The sequence below is a fragment of the Penicillium concentricum genome (assembly GCF_028827145.1).
Source record: "Penicillium concentricum strain IBT 3081 chromosome Unknown utg000001l_segment0_segment0, whole genome shotgun sequence".
Classification (NCBI taxonomy): Eukaryota; Fungi; Ascomycota; class Eurotiomycetes; order Eurotiales; family Aspergillaceae; genus Penicillium; species Penicillium concentricum.
Genome location: NW_026622754.1, coordinates 6,788,734 through 6,808,777, shown reverse-complemented (window position 1 = coordinate 6,808,777; position 20,044 = coordinate 6,788,734). Strand labels below are relative to the sequence as shown.

General features: G+C 48.4%; 11 protein-coding genes across 11 annotated transcripts; 7 read left to right on the top strand and 4 right to left on the bottom strand.

Moving 5' to 3' along the window:
- Nucleotides 1-1,594: 1,594 nt before the first annotated feature.
- On the top strand, nucleotides 1,595-2,011 carry N7517_002623 (uncharacterized protein; the record flags this gene model as incomplete). Its single annotated transcript, XM_056720353.1, has 2 exons — nucleotides 1,595-1,606; nucleotides 1,652-2,011. 2 exons carry the CDS (start codon nucleotides 1,595-1,597, stop codon nucleotides 2,009-2,011), a joined length of 372 nt encoding a protein of 123 aa, XP_056584488.1.
- Nucleotides 2,012-2,286: 275 nt separating this feature from the next.
- On the top strand, nucleotides 2,287-2,668 carry N7517_002622 (uncharacterized protein; the record flags this gene model as incomplete). The annotated part of the gene is made up of 2 exons (XM_056720352.1): nucleotides 2,287-2,512; nucleotides 2,556-2,668. 2 exons carry the CDS (start codon nucleotides 2,287-2,289, stop codon nucleotides 2,666-2,668), a joined length of 339 nt encoding a protein of 112 aa, XP_056584487.1.
- Nucleotides 2,669-3,898: 1,230 nt separating this feature from the next.
- N7517_002621 (PHD finger domain-containing protein) lies at nucleotides 3,899-4,958 on the top strand (the record flags this gene model as incomplete). The annotated part of the gene is made up of 2 exons (XM_056720351.1): nucleotides 3,899-4,644; nucleotides 4,700-4,958. 2 exons carry the CDS (start codon nucleotides 3,899-3,901, stop codon nucleotides 4,956-4,958), a joined length of 1,005 nt encoding a protein of 334 aa, XP_056584486.1.
- Nucleotides 4,959-5,400: 442 nt separating this feature from the next.
- N7517_002620 (uncharacterized protein) lies at nucleotides 5,401-6,483 on the top strand (the record flags this gene model as incomplete). Its single annotated transcript, XM_056720350.1, has 4 exons — nucleotides 5,401-5,856; nucleotides 5,976-6,075; nucleotides 6,147-6,331; nucleotides 6,379-6,483. 4 exons carry the CDS (start codon nucleotides 5,401-5,403, stop codon nucleotides 6,481-6,483), a joined length of 846 nt encoding a protein of 281 aa, XP_056584485.1.
- Nucleotides 6,484-7,437: 954 nt separating this feature from the next.
- Nucleotides 7,438-10,200, bottom strand: N7517_002619 (uncharacterized protein; the record flags this gene model as incomplete). The annotated part of the gene is made up of 3 exons (XM_056720349.1): nucleotides 7,438-8,923; nucleotides 8,985-9,564; nucleotides 9,660-10,200. 3 exons carry the CDS (start codon nucleotides 10,198-10,200, stop codon nucleotides 7,438-7,440), a joined length of 2,607 nt encoding a protein of 868 aa, XP_056584484.1.
- Nucleotides 10,201-11,686: 1,486 nt separating this feature from the next.
- On the top strand, nucleotides 11,687-11,992 carry N7517_002618 (uncharacterized protein; the record flags this gene model as incomplete). The annotated part of the gene is made up of 1 exon (XM_056720348.1): nucleotides 11,687-11,992. The coding sequence occupies one exon, from the start codon at nucleotides 11,687-11,689 to the stop codon at nucleotides 11,990-11,992; it is 306 nt and encodes a 101-aa protein (XP_056584483.1).
- A 1,062-nt stretch (nucleotides 11,993-13,054) lies between these two features.
- N7517_002617 (uncharacterized protein) lies at nucleotides 13,055-13,761 on the bottom strand (the record flags this gene model as incomplete). The annotated part of the gene is made up of 2 exons (XM_056720347.1): nucleotides 13,055-13,346; nucleotides 13,478-13,761. 2 exons carry the CDS (start codon nucleotides 13,759-13,761, stop codon nucleotides 13,055-13,057), a joined length of 576 nt encoding a protein of 191 aa, XP_056584482.1.
- A 548-nt stretch (nucleotides 13,762-14,309) lies between these two features.
- N7517_002616 (uncharacterized protein) lies at nucleotides 14,310-14,679 on the top strand (the record flags this gene model as incomplete). Its single annotated transcript, XM_056720346.1, has 2 exons — nucleotides 14,310-14,610; nucleotides 14,675-14,679. 2 exons carry the CDS (start codon nucleotides 14,310-14,312, stop codon nucleotides 14,677-14,679), a joined length of 306 nt encoding a protein of 101 aa, XP_056584481.1.
- Nucleotides 14,680-15,337: 658 nt separating this feature from the next.
- N7517_002615 (uncharacterized protein) lies at nucleotides 15,338-16,633 on the bottom strand (the record flags this gene model as incomplete). The annotated part of the gene is made up of 2 exons (XM_056720345.1): nucleotides 15,338-15,931; nucleotides 16,319-16,633. 2 exons carry the CDS (start codon nucleotides 16,631-16,633, stop codon nucleotides 15,338-15,340), a joined length of 909 nt encoding a protein of 302 aa, XP_056584480.1.
- A 38-nt stretch (nucleotides 16,634-16,671) lies between these two features.
- Nucleotides 16,672-17,788, bottom strand: N7517_002614 (uncharacterized protein; the record flags this gene model as incomplete). The annotated part of the gene is made up of 2 exons (XM_056720344.1): nucleotides 16,672-17,335; nucleotides 17,406-17,788. 2 exons carry the CDS (start codon nucleotides 17,786-17,788, stop codon nucleotides 16,672-16,674), a joined length of 1,047 nt encoding a protein of 348 aa, XP_056584479.1.
- A 1,370-nt stretch (nucleotides 17,789-19,158) lies between these two features.
- Nucleotides 19,159-19,398, top strand: N7517_002613 (uncharacterized protein; the record flags this gene model as incomplete). Its single annotated transcript, XM_056720343.1, has 1 exon — nucleotides 19,159-19,398. The coding sequence occupies one exon, from the start codon at nucleotides 19,159-19,161 to the stop codon at nucleotides 19,396-19,398; it is 240 nt and encodes a 79-aa protein (XP_056584478.1).
- Between the last annotated feature and the right edge of the window lie 646 nt (nucleotides 19,399-20,044).

Below are 20,044 nucleotides of genomic sequence, written 5' to 3'. Positions count from 1 at the left end.
CTAGACTTACCGGTTCGGGGGGGGCAACACGAGCTTTTAAATGTCTCCGGTAGTACTGGCTAGGATCTAGACCACGGTGAAATGAGTAGATTCACCACCGATTCATGTGGACCGCAATATTGTGAGGTTGCCACATTGGGGAGAAAATCCGTTCATCGGCCTGACAAGAGACGACAGGCCCGCAATAAACGGTTATCCCTGTAGTATCATGGATATGGTTACATTCCGGTGGCCGGCCATTGACCATTTTGTTCTCCGGTTTTGCTCCCTGCTTTCCGTTTACCATCAATTAACCGTTAGGCTCCTCAACGGTTGTGATGTTCCGTCACTAGTGATCCTGCGGTTGGACTGAGCGTTGTACGAGATAGAGCACTCTACATGCTAGTGGGTAGCCCTCATAAACATCCTCAATAAACAGGTCACTGGAATACTGACCCCATGCTCATTCCAACTAACCAAGTTTTGCCTGGCCCGTGTAATTTCGCCCCGTGTCCGGCTCTCGCTATCCGTTTATTTGCCTTGACCTGTCCCGCGTTTTGTAGACCATTCAGTTAGCGCGGGGGATAGAGTCCCATTAATAAGTAAAAGAATAGTGGTAATTTAGTCTTCCAAATAGGATCGATCGCGACCTCATAGATTTGTTTAGCCCAGAAACAGTAACCATTCTCTGGCTCGCACTCGTCGCGGCTGACTACTAGAGAAGGTCTACAGTATGATACATGACGTAAGTATTGACAGCAATACAGAGTATGTGGACCGCGCGCTGATTCATGCTCAAGACGTTAAATCGTAAAATCATTTTAGAGATCATTCGAGGAGGCCGAACAATATTGCCTCTGATACGTGGAGGCTGATAGGGTACTCCACCTTCAGAGTCGATCGCGATTCAACAGTGCCGCCACTCAACCAGAAATCGAAAACATATTGTGGACTACCGGTAAATTAATCCTGTGGCATAATTTCCACCAATCCGTGATTAGGAGGCGTATGCCAGGGTACGGTACGCATTTGGCCTGGACTGACTGGCATGCCAAGATTCTGTCCCATGTGACACTGGCTCGGTTGGCTTTTCCTGGGCGGCGCCTTTGGATCTTCCCCTTCTGTGTTCTCTCTTCACCCTTTTCTCAGATTTAGGGCCGTAATCTTCCCTCCAGGCAGAGAGTCTGTCCTCACAAGGTTCGGCGCCGAAGTTCCAATTTGTAATAAATATCCTCGGGAGGCCCTTCCAGGATGGGGCGCCTTGAGAACTAACGGGTGTCAATAAAATTGGCGTGGCTTGTCCTGGTCTGTCATTGTTGATGTGTAGACCTGGTAAATTTTCTCAAGCGATTCAAAGTTTGGCCGGTTACATTACGGAGGGTCAAACCTGGAGGCAGTTTCTATACTCGTGCAACCGCATATGGCCAGAAACAAGCCCATACGGCCCGTTGAAAACCCGCAGAAAGGGATGTCTATTGGGGAAGGCTCTAGTTAGAGGATGGCTATGGTTATAAAGCTATATATGCCAATGAAACATCCTTTTTTGATACAGAACAGTCGAACTGCTGCTTGCTTCAAGCTGCCTACTGTTGACGACTTGGTCCTTATCTTTTCTATGGATTCCTCGGTAGGTTTACAGGATTACTCAGAAGCCCATCTAACCTGAGAATAGGAGTATCTTCGTATCCTTGCCAGGTTAGACACTCGGGCCGTCCGGGCAGAAAGAGCCCAGGCCAAGCTCGAACAAGCACTGGGTGATATGCAGGCTACCCTCAAACACGCAATTGAGGATAGGGACCATGTATCCAGGTTGGCGGATATCTTCTATGAACTCACTCAGAAGATGGGAGGCGTGATAGATTATCTTTTGAAGGAGCGCGGTGCCAAGGAACCCGGTCATGAGCCGGAGTCAACACATGTAATGCTTGATGTGTTGTTAAAGCAGTTGGAAATACAGGAGTCAAATACTAGCGGTGGAAATGTCGGTGACTCGGAAATTGATGGCACAAAGGCCGCAGAACAGGGCAGCTAACTCGATGCTGAACAATGATACAAATGTGCATGGTTCCTGTTTCATATGTGTTGATGTCCGTTTGCCAACTTGACCGAGGCTGTAAGAGGCAAGCCTCACGTCGCCAACGGTTACATGTACTTAGGATCTGCTTTGACCTTTTGCTATTGACAGTATTGGCAGAATTCTGATCGGGTTCGTTTCTAAATATATGCATCCCTGGATACACACCGTCACTTCCTTACTTCACAGTACTTCTTCAAAAAAGTCACGGAGCCATTTTAATTTGAGACGATATGGATTTTCGTCTTGCCCAGAAGCTGACGCGAGAGCTTCAGCTTGTTCTGGGGGAAGATCCTCCCAAGCCTACTGAAACCAGTCCACGAACCAAGTCCGCTTCTGATACCCTTGAGGCTGCATTTGAATGGGGCCGCGTTCGGCGGTCTGCAGCTCCATCACCCGAGTTGCTGCCTGGTGATAGATCCCAGAAAGTCCACACACGTACAGGCAACTTCGAGTTTGGTATGCACTCCAGCAAGATTGAATATACATTCATGCTAAATAGATACAGGCGAGTTCCATTCCGGGGAAGGTGGTGGGGCTAGCGCTATCAATAGGCTAGCTAATAAGCTTGGTCGTTGCCGTGTAGGGGGAAATCTGGTCAAAAGGGCAACATAGGTGGCAGCAAGGAAGAGGATATTGTTTTGATCATGGTCAAGCGGTGATGGCTGTTGTCAGGCCGAACGGTTTGGATGAGGCCTGTTTGTTTGGAATGATTGACAAGACCTCGATGTAACGATCTCTGGCATTTCTGGCTGCACGAAGAGTACCTTGTGTATGTCTTTCATTGAGAGGTTTCTGCCTCTATTTTGCCGCCTATGAAAACTTATCATGGGTTACATGACAGAACAGAGACGCTAATAGAAGGCATTCGGTTCTGCCAATGCCGTAGGACATACCAGTTGGCCAGCGATGTGCCAATGGATCGTAGTTGTAGTCATGTTGCTGAATTGGTGTGGTTCTCTCAACTTGATTGGCTTGAGTGTAAAGCAAATGCATCCATCGTTGGGCACACTTCCTGGCCCTAGAGGAATGACGTCTGCATTCTGCACATAGCATGTAACTTGCTGCCGTTGAGAGTCTCAATCCAGGTGAATGGCCGGCAAGAAGCTCTTGGAACGTCTTGAGGCATATTGCTCCATTTATCCTTGAATCTTTCGACACGGTATTTCGACAACAAATTCCATTCTCTGCGACCTATATACACTCCAAACGGTGAGTGGGATCGCCGATGATTCGACCGAACATTGATTGTATATGGTCAGAGCTCCAGTCCATGTTTGCAGCGATGAAAAGAGTATCTGCTGTAGATGTAATGATGACCGCGATTCAACTTGAAGTGAAATTTTTAAAGCAGAGCAAGTGGCTAAAAGGTGTACATCTTCAGTTATATAAGAATTTTGCATTTATCAAGTACTTCGAGGGCACAGTGGAGCCTCACATGCGACCAGTTCAGATGGTCCAAGCACCTTTCCAAAAGAGGTGTAGAGCCTTCACGGCTATTGGTGAATGTTACAGATAATGGTAGCTCCCAGGGTGCGCTAGATGACTCCCAGGAACTCTTGTTTAGCCCCTGGGAGCCCAAGTGCTCCCGGGAGCACAACCATCTGCCCTGGGAGTCAGGAATTTTCGTCGCGTGCCATGCAGCCAATATGGCCTTACGTATCATAATTGCAGGTAAGAGAAAATGATTACTATATATGCTCAACTAGATCTTCACAATGGTTTGACTTTCTACCGCTATAACCATTGCATTTCAGATTTGCCTGAATCCTTCTCCCCCATACATATTCTGCGCTTAAGATGTCAGATTCTCGGTGGCTTTGGGACCCCTTGGCTGTCTGTCAGATGGGGCCCCTCAGGGAGGATAAGTCCTGCTGTGGCATTACCCAGAAAGGAAATGCCTGTAAGCTCACTGTGAAGAAAGAGACCCTGAAAGAAGGTCGGCACAAGCTGAACAACCTTGCACGGAGCCCATTCGATCTTTCTACACTTGACTCTCAGCTGGATGGCATTGTCTTCTTTTTCCTCTGCAAGAGGTGGCATCAAGAACGTCAACAGAACGATGTCAAACAGCGGTGGTTTAACGCAGCCGTGCGTAACCAAGTCCACGCGCAGACATCTCCGCGCCATCTTTTCTCGCCATCTACAGCTGAAGAGGTTGATGATATAGAAGAGGAATCAGCCGGAATTTCCTCTGAGCCACATGCGCTCTCTCCTCCGATATGGGATATTGACGAGATCACCTTCCCGGGACTTCCTGCCCCCACATGGTTAGAGGTATCTCAGCCTCCTGGTCGTAAAGTCACGTCAGATATGCTTGCAATGGAACGGGTGCCCTGGGATGTTTCACCGAATGATCCAGCCATCCTGTCCATCAACAATGAGCACGGTGGACTGCACTGCATCCAGATTCACAGCTTCGACCAAGGGTCCTGTCCAGATGGCGAGGTGTGTCCGATCTGCTTTGAGGAAGACAGCGATGATCCCGTCATGCTGCAATGCGATGCATGTAAGGGGGTGGTTCATTTGGGGTGCATGGACGGCTGGCTTGCCCATCGGTTGCCCGGGAATAATACCTCTTGCCCAACACAGTACGTAACTCATCACCCTTTATTCCCGTGGTCGGTTCACTAATTACGGATACAGTCGATGCCACGGGTCTTTCAGCGCCCTCCTTTCCTCTTCGGTGGCTGGGGATGTCACTAGCGAGTCGACTACCGAAATGCCTCTCGAAGTCATACACACAGGAGCAGAAGGCTCGGATGTTCCAACAGTACCCTCGCAGCTTCGATCGCCTCGGCTTGCCCGGCGTTCAGATCGTTTCCCGGTCTCTATCCCCTCAAGCTCATCCGTTACTCGTCGATCTGCTCGACAGAGACGGGTTCCCGATCGCTTCCGGCCGTAGGAGTAGATTTCAGATAAACGAGAGGTGGCTGATGAATGCACGAGACCATTTTATTCGATATTACGGGATTCACCCGGGGCGATACGCACCATCGTTTCTAAGTAAAGACAAACAGTACCTTAGCTCATTCCAATTCTGGGATGCATAAACATTGAACCCGTACATTTTTGCGGGGCAGGGCCGGTTTCTACCGCGACGACCGTTTGTGTAACAGCAACTTTCAACGCTTGATCACTGACGTCGTTGAACACCCGTACAACAGCCCATGCTCGGCTTTGATGGGTCAGCATCAATCTAGTTCCATAGGGTGGCAGCCATCTCTGCGGCTCCATTAATATTAAATAGGATGGATGCCTTAACCACTCCGCAACATTTCCCTCTACTCAGGGTTCCTGGCACCGCCAAATCAAAGCTATCCCCTCGCACTCGACACGCTCCTAAGATGGATTCCATTCAGCGTCAGCCATCTAGACCTCCTACTGTGTGGTGTGACGGAACACCCGATTGGGCCACTTTGAAAAAACCAACCCATCCATCTGCACCGTCTTCCGGGCCCCAGCCCGACCCAGCGGCAACTACTTCTGCTCCGGCTCATCCTGAACCAGCACAGCTGAAGGATCAAGACCAAGCTTGGAATATTCAGCCGGTTTTCCAAAACCCATGGCTGACGTATGAGGCGATCGTGGTGATTTCCCAAGGACAGTCCGTCTTCTTGGCCCGGCACAGAAACAACAAAGTGGCTCTGGTCAATATCCACCTTCTGAAGCAGCAGTTTTCGTCTGTCAAGCCACTGTTGGAAGCCAGGAGTCAACTCTCTCATCCCAGCTCTCTGGGTCTGCTGGGGTGCTACTATTGGGAGGATCAGGTGTTTTTGGTCTGGGAATCAGTAGAGCTCTCAGTGAGTTAGATCCTCGCATCGAGGTGCACTATTACTGAGGGTGAGGTTGCCGCAATTGTTCGGCCGGTAAGTGCTAGTCTCAGCGCCCGACATGAGAAAGTAGTGCTCATGCCTGATAGGTCCTCGAAGGAATTCAATATCTGCGCAGTCGCGGGAGAGCCCTCGCCGCCTTGAGTGCCGACACCATGTTGCTCACAGAGTCCGATGGGGTCAGGATCGGTGAGTGGGGAAACTGAGCGCAGCTGGTGGGCCACATGAGCACAGTTTACTAACGGTGGTCCATTTTGTAGCGGGAGTGGAGCACAGCTGCCAAATCGATGCAGCCGAGATGGACGCGGCAACTCTGAAGCTTTTCGCTTTGGCTGAGGTTGTAAAAAGGCTGATCATGAAGAATCCACACTACCCGTGGAGTGCCGAAGCCAAAGGTCTGCCTGAGGAGTTGAAAAGCTGCAGTTCACCGGAGGAGCTTTTACGCGTAAGTCTTGACCGCCCAGTCAACCCCACTATATACTGACCAATCAGAGCAAACTCTTCGAGCAATTGGGGGATGAGGGCGAACTGAAGATGCTGGTGAACGCGGCCAACAAGACTGCTTATCACAACCTCGAGTCATTCAAGCGCATATGAGCGCGTTATGTTGGGTAAGGTGTTGGCTTCCCGAATATATTGACAGGCAAGGAAGGTGATCGGGTATTGGCTCAGGTAAAACGACCAACATTGCTCGCCTTGACCTTTGGGCGCCAGTACACGAAGAAAGCCTTCACTGTTCGGGCTAATTTCTGGTGTTGGTGTGGGTGGTGGCTGGATGGAAACACCGGTAGTGTCCCGCGTGCAAATCGGGTTGGCACTGCAACATATGCCACGGAATCAGTGATACGTGAAGCTAAGGATATATCATATATATATATATATATATATATAGCACGCTTGAATGTTTCACCTATGAACCTCATGTCACGGCCATCCACAGTGCAGACAAGGCCTTCGTGCCCACACTCTCCCTTCAAAGTTATTAGGAATAAACATCGGCAAATTTACAGCTAAAAACGCGTCATTCGTATTGCCATAAACGCGGTGCCATTGAAGCAAAATGATATTTCCTATTACGGGGGTTCAACTTTAGACCCACTCAAAATTCCCATTGGCCGGAGCCCCAGCTTACGATAAGATAACGTAAACACGCGACACGGAAACATGAAAACACGCTGAAGCTTTGACTCTCCTTCGCAACTTTTTTCTGTAATCGCAAGGCCCACCAAATAGTCTAGATGTGAAAGGCCCCAATAACGTGTTCGTTGTCGTTCGCCTACAACATCAGCAAACAGCTCTTATACGTACATGCATAAGGCCCGCCCACACAGCAACTGCAATGTGAGAGAGGTCAAGACGAGCCATCGCCCAGTGTCGCTAGGAGTGAGATCGGTCTCCATGATTTTGCAATGGTGTAATATTCTTTATTCGGTTTTTTGAGCGGTATGATCTTCGCGTGTCTCCACTGTCTTGGCAACGAGGCTTCTGCCAGCGACGCCTGGAATAGTTCAAGGACCCGGTACTTGACCGTGGGCCACGTCATCTTCCAAACTATCGCCGGCAGGCCGTCCTCTCCCGGTGCCTTCCACGATTTCTCGCTGCAAGAAGCTGTCGTTCTACCTCCTCCAGGGTGATGGCCGGCATCTCCACTGGCTCTCTTTGTGGTCTGGTCCCTTCATCGTCAATGTTGTCCGGCAGGGGCGGGAAGAATTTGGACAGCAACTCCTCTGCTTGCTCCAAGTGGTCAGCGGTGGTGGTCCCATCTGCTCTGACGAGCTGCGGTAATTTTCCAAATGCCGCATCCTCCCCGGACTTCAGATACTTCGCTGCTGTCCATATGTTGTCGTTGTCTGCGAGAAACTCATTCCAGTGCTTCTTCTTTTGTTTACGGATGGCATCATGGTATTGTTTCGCCGCATCCTGGGCCATCTTTTCGAGCCGAGGTGCTTTTCGCCCCGCCCGTCGCTCCGAACGAGCGTGATTTCGCCAGTATGTGTATATATGACGCAGTTGTGTCAGATCAGTTGTCCACCACCGCTTCGCGTGTGGTGACGGCTTCGCTCTCGGAGTTAAATCGTGCACCGCGTCCGAGACCGCAGACATCAGTCGATCGGTTTTCTGCTGTACTGTGTCTTCCAACGGAGTGGCGGCCAGGGTGCTCGCGATTCTAGCATTAATCTCGTTCCATGGCGCGTTCTTCAGTAGAAGCCGTTCCTGATACTTTGGGATCGGCCACGGTGCATCGAACACAGTCTCAATGGCACGGTGATCCGAGCCGTGCTCTGTCCCATGTATCGCACATTTGATCATTGAGTCGGTCAAATTATCGGAGGCCAGGACGAGGTCGATGGTCGACTCGCAGTCCCCGCTCTGTCCACCACCATGCCATGTCTTTGTACCTCGTTTGAGTAAGCTGCTAAGAGCAAGCTCGTTCATGAGGTCAATGATTGGATCCGCTTCACCCTGTCTTTCCAGGGACATCTCGTCTCCTCCCCAGAGTTGATCATGGCGGTTAAAGTCTCCCATAATCATGACCTCCACCACAGCGCCCATGTCTCGCCGCACCTTTGCAATTGCCTTTCTCAGGTGATCGCACGCGTCGCTCAACGCAGAAGCCACCCCTCCTTCCACGTAAACTGATGCTATAAAGACCAGTCGTTCGGGAAGCCGAATCACGGCCGCTGTCAGATCTGGCGACTCGATCCGCACTTGCTCCGCTTCCACATCCCTATTGATCCAAAGCATGCTTCGGATTGCCCATCTCCCTTCCCTCCAGGTGGAGGGCACCATCTTGGTCCATTTGTGGTGTCCCATCGGGGTGGTCAAGAGCCGGCCTTGAATTCTCCTCGCTTGGGGTTCCTGAATCGCTAATGCCACGGCATTCTGAGTGTCTTTGTCATTCATTAAGCTCTCATGCACAGCGCCCTGCTTTCTCACATTCAATTGGATCATTCGGAGTGTTTTATTCATGATGTGACGCGTAGAGTTTCCGGCAGTTCTTGCTATACGATTCGTGTGGTCCACCGCATGGAACGCACTTTGGAACCGTGTGATCACAGCGACTGTGGTGATGGCCCTCCGTCGTGCATTTTGCGCACTTCTGGATCTTCTTGCATTGGAATGCCTTGTGACCAATCTCCTGGCAGTTGTAGCATTGCACCGGTCGTGGTCGATACTCAAAAACGCTGGTTGTTCCGGATTCTCCTCCGACATGGAAGTATCCATCGGCCAGAAGTCTCCGTGCATCAGTCCCTTTGGTTAGGTACACGACCATCGATCCATAGGGCTTTGCGGTTTCCCTGCTGCTCAGCCACGTCATTTTGGCGACAGTGGTTTCGTTCTCCTCACCCAGGGCTGCCGCCGCTCCTATCAGGATTTCATGGTTTCCATCCAGTACTGCGGTCCTCTTGACGCTGTCAACCTTAATCGGGTGGAGCTCGTCCCGGAGCACCCGGACTCCCGCACCGATCTTTGTTTCCGCCACTTTCTTCACTAGCTGGTGTTCGGCTTCATCGCGACACGCGATTCTGATCCGGTTGGTATCTCTTGGACTTACAGTGACCGCGCGGCAGCGCCAGTGAGTGTGATCATCCAACTGTCGGATCTCTGTCTCGACTGTGGCCCTGATTGAACCCGCGGATGCCTTCTCACTTTCGCTTTCGGTCATCTTCGAGGTGTCTATCGTGCAGTACAATGTGTCGGTGAAAGTGGTTGGTGTTGTGTTTGACGTTGAAAGAGTCCGTATGTTGCTCGGGTGACTGAGTGGGGGGTACGGGCGACATCTGCATAGGACGGGGAGCTTGCGGAGGCGGGGGTGCTGATTTCTTCGCGTAAGGATTGGATTTCGCGAAGGATCTCATCGTGGCCGTTCTGCGCGCATGGTTCGGGAAGGGGTCTCTCTGCCAAGGTCTGCAGCTCCTGTTGAACCTCTGCAAGGGCGGCGCTAAATTCTTCCTTGACTTTCTGCAGTTCTTCTTGCATTTTCTGCATCTCCTCTCTATGCGAATCATCTCGCCGTTTGATGTCTCTCCTAAGTTTCACGAGCTCTTTCACAAGATTGGCGGCGTTCGTGTTGTCGCTCTCAGTCGACGCGTCGTCCGAAGTCACCGCTTCACGTTGGGCTGTTGGCTTGCCCCGGGTTCTCTCCTTCTGCTGAGAGCGCGTATTTCCCTGCTGGGTTTCGATTTCTTGCTCTTGGCCATAGTTGTTACGCGGTCTGGTGATGCGTCTCGGTCTCAATAATCGTGGCGGTGACTTTTCGTGTTCGTCGCGGTCGGGCGGATCAGGGGTTCGCGTCTCGGCCCGTCCCGACATTTCTGATCCCTTGCGTCGAGTAACAATTATCGCGTCCACGAATGAATGTAATATCTTTAGAGAATTCTCCTTCGTATAGAATGCTCTCCGAGAATTGGACAGTCCCGCAATGATGATTGTAACATGTATGGTTGGTTTCCGTGGAACTCACTTATGTTGTATCTGGAATTTTCAGTCAATGAGTATGAGATATTAGGTCCATTGAGGGCAGAAATGATAGTCCACTTCGTCAAATCAACGACATACTTGGACCTGTCAATTTCTAGTTGCGACACGGCGCTTTCTCCTAGAAAAGCTAAGTGAAAGATTACCGATCATCGTTCGATACTCTGCTAACTCGGTCCAGACAGACTCACAATCTATTAGCTGCATCAGCTCGTAGACACACGCCTGGCCGTCCATCAAACATGGAATGTGGTCTAACGATCATCCTGTCTCGTAGCACATTGTCGAGTTCCCATCGCAGTAGCAAGGCAATTTCTGGTTTCTGCTAAATCTATTGTTGGGTGGTAGCATTAGGGATTGTTGCGCCTCAGTAGTGTCTGTCATGGTGGGACACTTGATGAATACCCCAACTAGCAAGAAATGCCTTCATAGTTGCCCTAGTATCGAGGGAAAAATGGTCAATGATACTTGTCAATCGAGGATCATATGTAACCACAAGTAACGGTTTGTTCGAAATCCATATATATATGCGGACGTGAATCTTAGAATTGTGAGAACGACGCAGTTTCTTAGGTTCAATCTACAGAGCGTCGTGAAAGCTGGCGACACTCACAAAATAATGTTTTTTGATAAGTAAAACTGAGCCCTGGAGCTTCTGGGTGGTATCTCGGGCCGATTAAACTTTTTATCATGAGTTAGCGTTGTCTGCAACAACGTACATCTTTATGCAGACTTGTTGATCGCATACTCCTAGATAAAGCGGCAGGTAATTTGTGCGTCGGGCTTACGCCCAGTACTCAGTATTTGATTTATGATCCTGATTTTGCACAGCTGTTGGACAGGAGTGAGACCGCTTTCATTCAATTTTCAATTCTTGCGCCTGGGCCTCCACCTATTTCTATATAATATCATCTTCTCAATAGTCACTGCCGATAATTATTTCAACCCTTCTACATCCCATTGCATAATTGTTCATTCTACGATCGAACAGACCGAGCATGGCAAATAATCACAAGCCTTCTCGGGAGCAGGCAGGCCACAGGTCTGACGAAGTACAGCTGCGTGCTGCACCGTCGTGTTGTTCCGTTCAGTCTACTGCCTCCAGATCCAAAGATGACCGGAACCCTCTGAAACCGGTGACTAGGTCGCACAAGCATATGGTACCAATCTCTACTTTCTTCCCATATGCTCTGAACCTTTCGTGACCAGCACTGTGCTGGCGGCGTAACTTGATGTACTCTACTGACTATGCTAGGCATCCTCCACCACGAGAAAGCCTAGGCCGAAACATGATAAAGCGATCCATAGAAAGTGTCTTCAGATGATGAGCAACATTGAGGAGGAGATTCAAAAAGCACAAGAGGAAAGGGACGAGGAGAGACGCAAGCATTGTCAGTTGCTGGAACAACTTGAAGCCGAGAAAGTTGAAGAAAATTCGAAATTGCAGCTGGCTTTCAGTGCACGAGATGCAGCATTAGCCGAGAGTCAGCGGGTTGCGCGAGAGGTCTGCGAGTTTCAGCAGCAGCTGGAGTCCAAAAATGCCGCTCTGCAGGATCAGGTCCCGTGGAATGATATTCAGCTGGTGTTAGATCAGGCACACGGAGACCTGGTGTCAACGACTACTTGATTTTGGAACACGGTCGATGCCCTCCAGAATAAACGACTGGCATCTTATTTGCCGGGCTCTGGGGTCATTCACGCAGACTGGCCCGAATAGGGAGGCGTGGCTACTCGGGGCCACGATTTCCCCCTCAGCTTGTCCGAACCGAACGTCCCGCTTCTTGATCAGCAGGAGCCCTCTGCAACCAACCAACATGGATCTCTAGAGGGATGAATATGTTTCTTTTGGACCTAGTTATTCATGTAGTAGAGCTGGCTATTTCGCATATAGCCAGTACACAAGTAGCTTATGACAAATATCTGGCAGCACTCGCACCCTACCATGACGAGGGTAGAAGTAACCTATTGAGAATAATACAACCCGGTTTGAGTTGGTTACCGGAGGTAAGCCTTTTACTGTTGGCAAAGTCTGGAAAGGAGGGCTGTGAGTGCTTAAGTTCTAAGTTTCTCCCATCATTGAGAATTGAATCTTTGGCTCTGCGAACTTCTACGGAAACTCAGCACATCTTGTGCGCACTCTCGTGGTTCATTCCTGATATTTGGCACAAACCTGCTATGAATCAAATTCACATCCAGCCCAAACACGTGGGGGGCAGTTTTTCCCATAGTATTGATTTTCAGACACTGTACCGCTTTTATCAAACGTCAAGGGCCTTGTCTTTGCAATGGTCTCGACAGATGTCAAGTCATTTGCAAAAACATGTGATCTTGTAATACTACTCTGAACTTTCGTTGCTCAGGGCAAGTCTTTCGATGATCCAAACCTGAGTATGGAACTGATGGGCCAAGCGTACAAATGGTCAACAAGCCTTGAACTGAAAAAAGCTTGAAAGGCTCGCCTAAATTATCTTATAACTACAGCCGGTTGGCCTCGAGAAAGCCTTTCGGTACGTTGAGTTACATTTCCGTTCATATTCCTAAGATGTTGCGTAGCTTGGTGGAGAATTGGCGAAACAAGAGATCTCAATGCACAATGACAAGATGGTACAGGAGTGGACACGTTGTCAGTTGGGAAACGAGCCCATTGAGAAATATTCAGCGGCCAACCAATGAGCGGCTATTGGATTGCTCACCTTCTATTCCATTTAGTCTTTGGCAGTCGAATCACGTACAGATACCTCAGGACTAACAGGAGCTGATATCTTGCTTCGGTCCAAATGGCCGAAATCAAACTTGAATCACTGTTGCCCCGACGCAGAGATCGCCGGATGCTCTGGCCCTCGGTGACTTTGTTGTTGACCCGTTTTGCCACTTTCTTCATCTCAGTCTCCACGATCGCCAATCGAGCAAAGATATCCGCCAAGTCGTTGCGAACGGTTTCATTGCAGGTGCTTTGGACATACGATGAGCTCTCAATGGACCTGCATAGAAGATTAGCGCTTCATGTTTTCACTCGACGGTCGATCCACAACTGACTTCATTCGGTTATTTAGTCTGGACGTTGTCAGCAGGCAATCCCGAAATCGTGTTCTGTGAAGAGGTCGATACTTACTCCGCCACACATTCGAGAGCTACCGCATTGCCTTCTTCATGGAGCTGAGTGTGTTTGGGTATTTCCAAGTCTCTTCCACGTGTACGCTTCATTCTCCGCTCTCGTGGAGCCTCCTCACTCTTGTGTTTTAGCCACGAGGAGATGGCGAGTGTTCCCGATTCTGGTTGGGTGTACAGTATAAGGAGAGGGCGCACTGGCTTTAATAGATATTTGTATCGTGAAATCGGAATTGACTTCTTGCTTGCTTGCAATGGGAGGCGCAAGGTCAATTGTCTCCCACCCATACTTTCCACAACTGGGGCTTATTTAGAATAAATCTTGGACCATCACTCACTAAATGCTGCTTGACCTTTCACCGTTGAGGCCCTCACATTTTGCCCATGAGTTCCATAATGTCTGTCAAACCAACGTTGACAGATGATTCATCTGGTCGATGGGAAGGACAACGAATTTTGCACTAAAAAAGAAAAGTTCGCCTAGAAAAACATGATCCAACGAAGCGATGAAACCATGTTGGGTGGTCAAGAAAGGGATGCTCCCAGCATTTTTCGCTTCCACGTCGCTGCTCAACAGCCACCTTCTTTCCAAGGGTGCAATCATGATATGAGGGCACGTTTGGACTGACGAATGGTGAGGGTCTGAGACGAGCTCACCAGACTGAGCCATGGCTCATAATCAAACAATGGTCTTTTTTAATGCAACGGTAGGGTCTCTCGTAGTTGACTGAGTACTGAAAAGATCTTTAAACTCAACAAACCAACGTCTTCTAGTTCACTTTGTACTATTTTCTTCATCCGTTCTTACCACTTCTGCCACCTTCCCGAGCATCACCATGTCCCCGCGTAGCGCAATGAACTGGTCGGAATGGGAGGAGAGAAATCTTCTCTCTTGGCTGGATACCCATCGAGAGCTGTCGTGGAAAGCCCGCTCCGACGCATATTATGAACAACACCGGGTGGCCCGAAGCGCTGAGTCTCTACGGGGGAAGAAGTATCATATTCTGCGAAAGTGCCGTCGCACTGCCGCCAGAGCTTCTGATCGTTCAGGCAATCAAAAACAATCAAAAGCTGTTCGTCGCTCGGTCGGCCGTAGGGCTTCATTGGCGGCTCTCCCACACAACATTTCTGCCAAAAGTAACAGAGTGATTTGAAAATTCCAGATAGCTAGCGGTTTGCCACTGACCCATTCTGAATACAGCATAGGGTGTTCTGCTCCCACAAAAAGGTTTGGCGCTTTTATCTCTGCCCGTTGCTGTTTAACATGCTAAAATTGTCTAACGGCTCGCATTTTGTTTTTCCAATTATTGGAATCATTATTGACTCGGGCAGCCCATCATCGTACGGAGTCTTCAAAGACAATTTCGAATACGCGGTGTGAGCCGCCGTGGCACGGATGTTGGTCAGCAAGTGAGCATGGGACTCCCAGGCGAAGGCGACTAGCTTCAGAGAGTATATCAAGTGAGCCTGCCATATTGAAACTTCTGGAGAATGAAGTGAGAACTACAATAATAGGAGCTGTGCAATGCAAAGAAACACTCGGAAATGGAGACAGGGGTGGTTTACAACGAACGATACTTGAAATAACATGAAGTTAAATTCGTTAACATGCTAGCGAGGCCACTCACAATAAAGTGCACGAATATAGAAATATTTGGTAGAAAGCAGTTCGCTCCGTTCAATCCTGTTAATTGGATGCCCTGAATAGCACCAAGAACTACAACAAAAGCATCGGTCATGGTTTGGTTATACTGTAGTAACCCATGCTGTCGATATTTGAAACCCATTCCGCCAGTCCCCTTCAGCACCATCACAGCTAGGATCGGATCCGATGGCACCACGGTCAAACTTTTGTCTTTCAATTCTATCGCGGAGGTCTCATGACTTGAAACCCCTTTTCTTTCTTCTTCTTCTTAGATGGGTTTAATGTCCCTGCAGCCCTAACTGCCCACTCGCGCAGGGTGTTTCGACTTTCTTGGCTTTCTTGCGGCAGCGCTTGCGAGATTGGTACTGGCGAGGCAAAGCCGTTGCCTAGTTTCCCATAGAATAAATCGGACTCTCTCGTGGAGTAGTCCACGTTGGGTCTGATAGGCACATCCATAAACTCGTCAAATGAATCCTGGAATGAATCTGACGGATGAGAATCACTGCATGGATTTTCAGCGGTTTTTTCATGTGAGTTATCGAGGGCAGATGCTCGATTCGGTGGATCTTTGTAGTGATATCGTGGTTGCCTATAGAAGGCAGAGTAATCCGTAATGTGATATCTTTCGTAGGTTGGTGTTGAAGGGAAAGAGCTCGTTGAATTTTCAAAGGCATTGAACGGCAAACTAGACCTCCTTGAGGATTCTGAACTACCGGAATCGGATAGTCTAGTGAAGTCCCCTTTTTGTCGAATTTGTTTCATCCTACCCAAGATAATTCCCATAGTTCGGTTCTCTAGGCCAGAAGATGAAGACTGTCACAGCAAGTTAGGTTCCCCACCTGACTGACGGCTGTATGTGATAGAATGACTTACCCTCGTGGTGTTTGACTTGTTTCTTGGGTTGGATAGAGGCCTTAGAACAATCCCAACGTTCCCTCGCAGAGCTTGAGTCAGCTGCCAAAGTGCAAAGATAAGAAAACCGGAGATTATCATCAAGCCATGTAAACATAGCATTATGTAGCCGACCCATTGTTTAGTCGTTTCATTCGATGAACATGCGAAAGTGATACTCAGGCAAATGGTCAGAAGGCGGACAATAGCGCACCAAGCAGATATAGACAAAAAGAGCCTGCCACGGAGTAATATGCCCATATGTAGGAGAAGAATGATTTCAGTCCCCATCAGCAGGAGGACTTGCACCAAGCCCCAGTCTTGCAAGCCACCAATCACAATTCCTTGTAATAGTGGTATTGCAGCTGGCAGATATTGCGACAGATACTGTCCAGGCTTCATTGAAGATCCGGCTGATCTGGCACCCTGAGAAAAGTCCGGAGACGAGCTATCATTAAGCTCCTTTTGACGCTGAACATGGCGAGTGACGAGAAAATTCGAACAAACAAGAATTGCTATCGACAATCCGACTAGAATGATGCGGTATTTAGGCAGATATCCAATGAGAATTAACTCGTAGGACAAGTAGGATAGTAGAGGAAGACTAGAGAATGATAGGGCCATGCCGATAATGATGCAACCTGCGTTCCATGTGACTGAACTCAGGTGGAACCCCCATTGAGTCGTGATATTATCAGACACAGGATCAAAGAAATGATAACGACAGCGAAGAGGAGAATTGAGAGGTTGACAAATGAATCAATCGTGATATCTGGCATCTGAGGAAAGCCAAGCGTTTGAGACATGAACTCAAGCCCGTAAGACCCATTGGTGACATACATGCCATCTTCCACTCCAGGATAAGTAAAACCATGATTGATGGGGCCCGTCCAATATAGAAGCGAAGACCAAGCCACTTGGCTGACTATCGGTTGATAGAATCCAGGGTACTTCAAAGTAAGCGAGCCAGCCAGAAAGATGAACTGCAGATACTGTAAATAGCCAGCTATATCGGAAATGATTTCCCACATTGGACCCAGAATAGACCAGGTGGCCCTGCTTTCAATTAAGGAAATCCATCTCAGCGCGTCATTTGCATGTGTCTTCCATGAAGCAACACCAACCAGGGCCATCACAACAGCAGGGAGATACGTGAGTATCACAGAGGCTGCTGTGCCGATCTTCGGGGTGATCTTAGCTACTACACAATCGAGCTGGGCACCATCTTGTGTCCTGAAATTGATCTCTGCAACGGCAGTTTGGAGCTGATGGGCATTTCCAAAAGAGTACAAGATCTCGTAATTTGAGAAAAGTGTGCCTTCCGGACTAAAGGGTCACTTCAGCTGAGTAGACATAAGAGGTAAATTGTTTTGTCAGATAAATCGACAACACTTACGGTGTCAGGGTCTCAGTTATCGGTAGAGGGCACTGGCTGTGAAAGCTTTCCATATGCCCAACTGGGATACCGAGCACATGGAAGCGAAAGGAAGTCTCACGCAACGGTAGGTCGATGTTGCTACATGTGAAATATGTCGTGTTGTGGATCGCCAGTATTGATAATGAAAATATTGTCGGGCTCTCAAATTTACCACGGAGGCTATCGATTCGGAATGGGGTATCCCGTGGGTCACGTAACTCAGACGAACCGCATTGAAACTTGCTTATCCATCCAGCTTCACAGGCTAGGATATTGAGAGTAAAGATGAGGACTAACATCCAAGAACGTGATCTGAGTTGCATGGCGTACTGAGTTTCGGCAGCGCACCAGGCCTGGGGCATTGTTTTCTCAATGGTTGAGATTCCAAGGAGAAGAGTTTTTTCCGGGTTCCAGAAATTTCAAGGGCCCAGGGGGCGCGCCGCGACGCGCTAGAAGTGCCAAAGGTCACGTGTTATAGAAAAGGCAGTTATGAGATTCTGTAAGGATCGCATGGTTCTTATTGGATAGTACTAGATACAGGATATATATGCAGCTATTACGTAATAAGCAAGGCCTCGCTTGCTTGCCAATATGAACCTCTTCTCAGTGGCCACCAAGCCCTGCTTTCGGTGACCAGGCGCCGCTTCCGGCTTGGCGGTAGGATGCCAAGCACCTGCCTCAGGGACCAGCTCATTTACCATTAACTATTGTAACGGAAAAAGGTCCTTACAACATGGTATAGCCGTAGAATAGTAAAACTAATAAATGTAGACCCACTATTAATTTGCCTCTTAGTAGGAGGCGAAATAACGTATTTCACATGCGAGTGGTCCACACAAGCGAGTGGTCCACGCCAAAACACATAGTAAAAGCGATAAATTACAGCATGTTAGTGCAACAACGATTGTCTATATAAACTGTTTCTTATACCCTAGTACATCTTAAATGATATATAGCCACTTTATAGGGTTTTAGGGGACTCAAGAAATAAGTGATTGAGATATCTATATATCTGGAGTTCAGCAATGTAATTTTCAATACGACAACAATATAGGTGTTTGATTTATTTGAAGTTGACATATAACACTAAAAATATTTATCGATTGCTATCGGCCAGTCATGAAATTAAATAAAAACGTTAGTTGTTAAGATACAAGTGACAACTATATCGCTTTTACTATGTGTTTTGGCGTGGACCACTACTCGCATGTGAAATACGTTAGTTATCTAGTTTCCCCTATCCTCAGGCCAACAAGTAGTCGTGAATGACTTAGGAATCTACTGCGAACTCTTGAGTATGGAGAATCCTCTTTGGGACCACAAGTCATCGTGCTTTACCCTAAGGGCCTCAGTAACATCTAATCTATTGAGATACGCTGTTTAAAATCGCGGACCGAGAATCCTTCCTTTTCTGCTAAGTAGTGGTCGATTTAATTAATTAGTTAAACAATACGATTTCCTCGAACAAGTAAAACATTCACCCAGTAACTTATTTCACGTTTGACATGCGCATAAAGGACAGGGACCGTAGACACTAACATTGCCGTCAACAGCTCTTGACTTCCTATTTACTCAACGTTTGTCGAGCTCGTCGTGTGCAATGATCAACACACGTCCAGGATTAACTAATCCACCCGATTTGCACAATAACATTACTTGAAGGGCATCTGTTTCCTGACTCTACTATGACGAGAGTTTAAACACGTTGAATCGGTCCCTAACGCCATCGAAAATGAGCGGCTTCTCAATAGCCAGCACTCCCCAATGTCCCTCCGGCATCAGCACTCAGGAATTTATTGCGCATCAGGATCTTGTGGGAGGGACATGGCGGCGGTGGCTTTGTATTCTCACTGAGCTGGGCTCCTCAAATTTGAACCTCAGTCTCCGGGATACAACTGTTCTCCTTCGGCGTCTCGCGCTCCAAGTCGGACCACGCTCCGATTACGACGTTCTGCGAGCGGTACATACTTAATGGAGTTTCCGCTTATCCCTCTTCCAGAATAAATTTGCCAACTTGTGACGCTGAATTTTAATTTGACCCCTTATTTCACCCTCAACTACGCTCATCAGGTATTTTGCACTCAAAACTTACATAACTATTCCTGGAAAATATTCTTAACAACATCAATTTTGCAATATGACCACTGTAAATCCAGCAATTGGAGAGAAATGCATATGCCAGGCTTTGCGCGGGCTCGAAAATTCGTGCACACAGCCAACAAGGCGAGCGCGTACACAATAAATGATGGACTCTCTAGGAAAATGACTGCTGCCTTCTGTGAGACCTACAGACCGAGGCTACATGGTTTGACGACAGCCCTTGACTCCTCAATGGGGCAATGGCGCCCAAAAGGTATCACATTCAGCTAGTGCATCTGTTTCAATACCACGGAAGCCCAAAGCTCATGTACAGTAGGATTAGCACAAGCCGTTGCACTGCTAATTTCCTGGCCTAGAGATGAGCTCGCTAGGTCTGTCCTTGGTAGCTATCACTAGAGAATGATGAGCAGTAGACAACTGGCCGCGGTGGAAAGTCTGCTGTTACAGCACCGTATTGCACTCAGAGAACCCGATCGCCGTGAACACATCAATTGAAATCTCTTTCTATAAACTAGCTG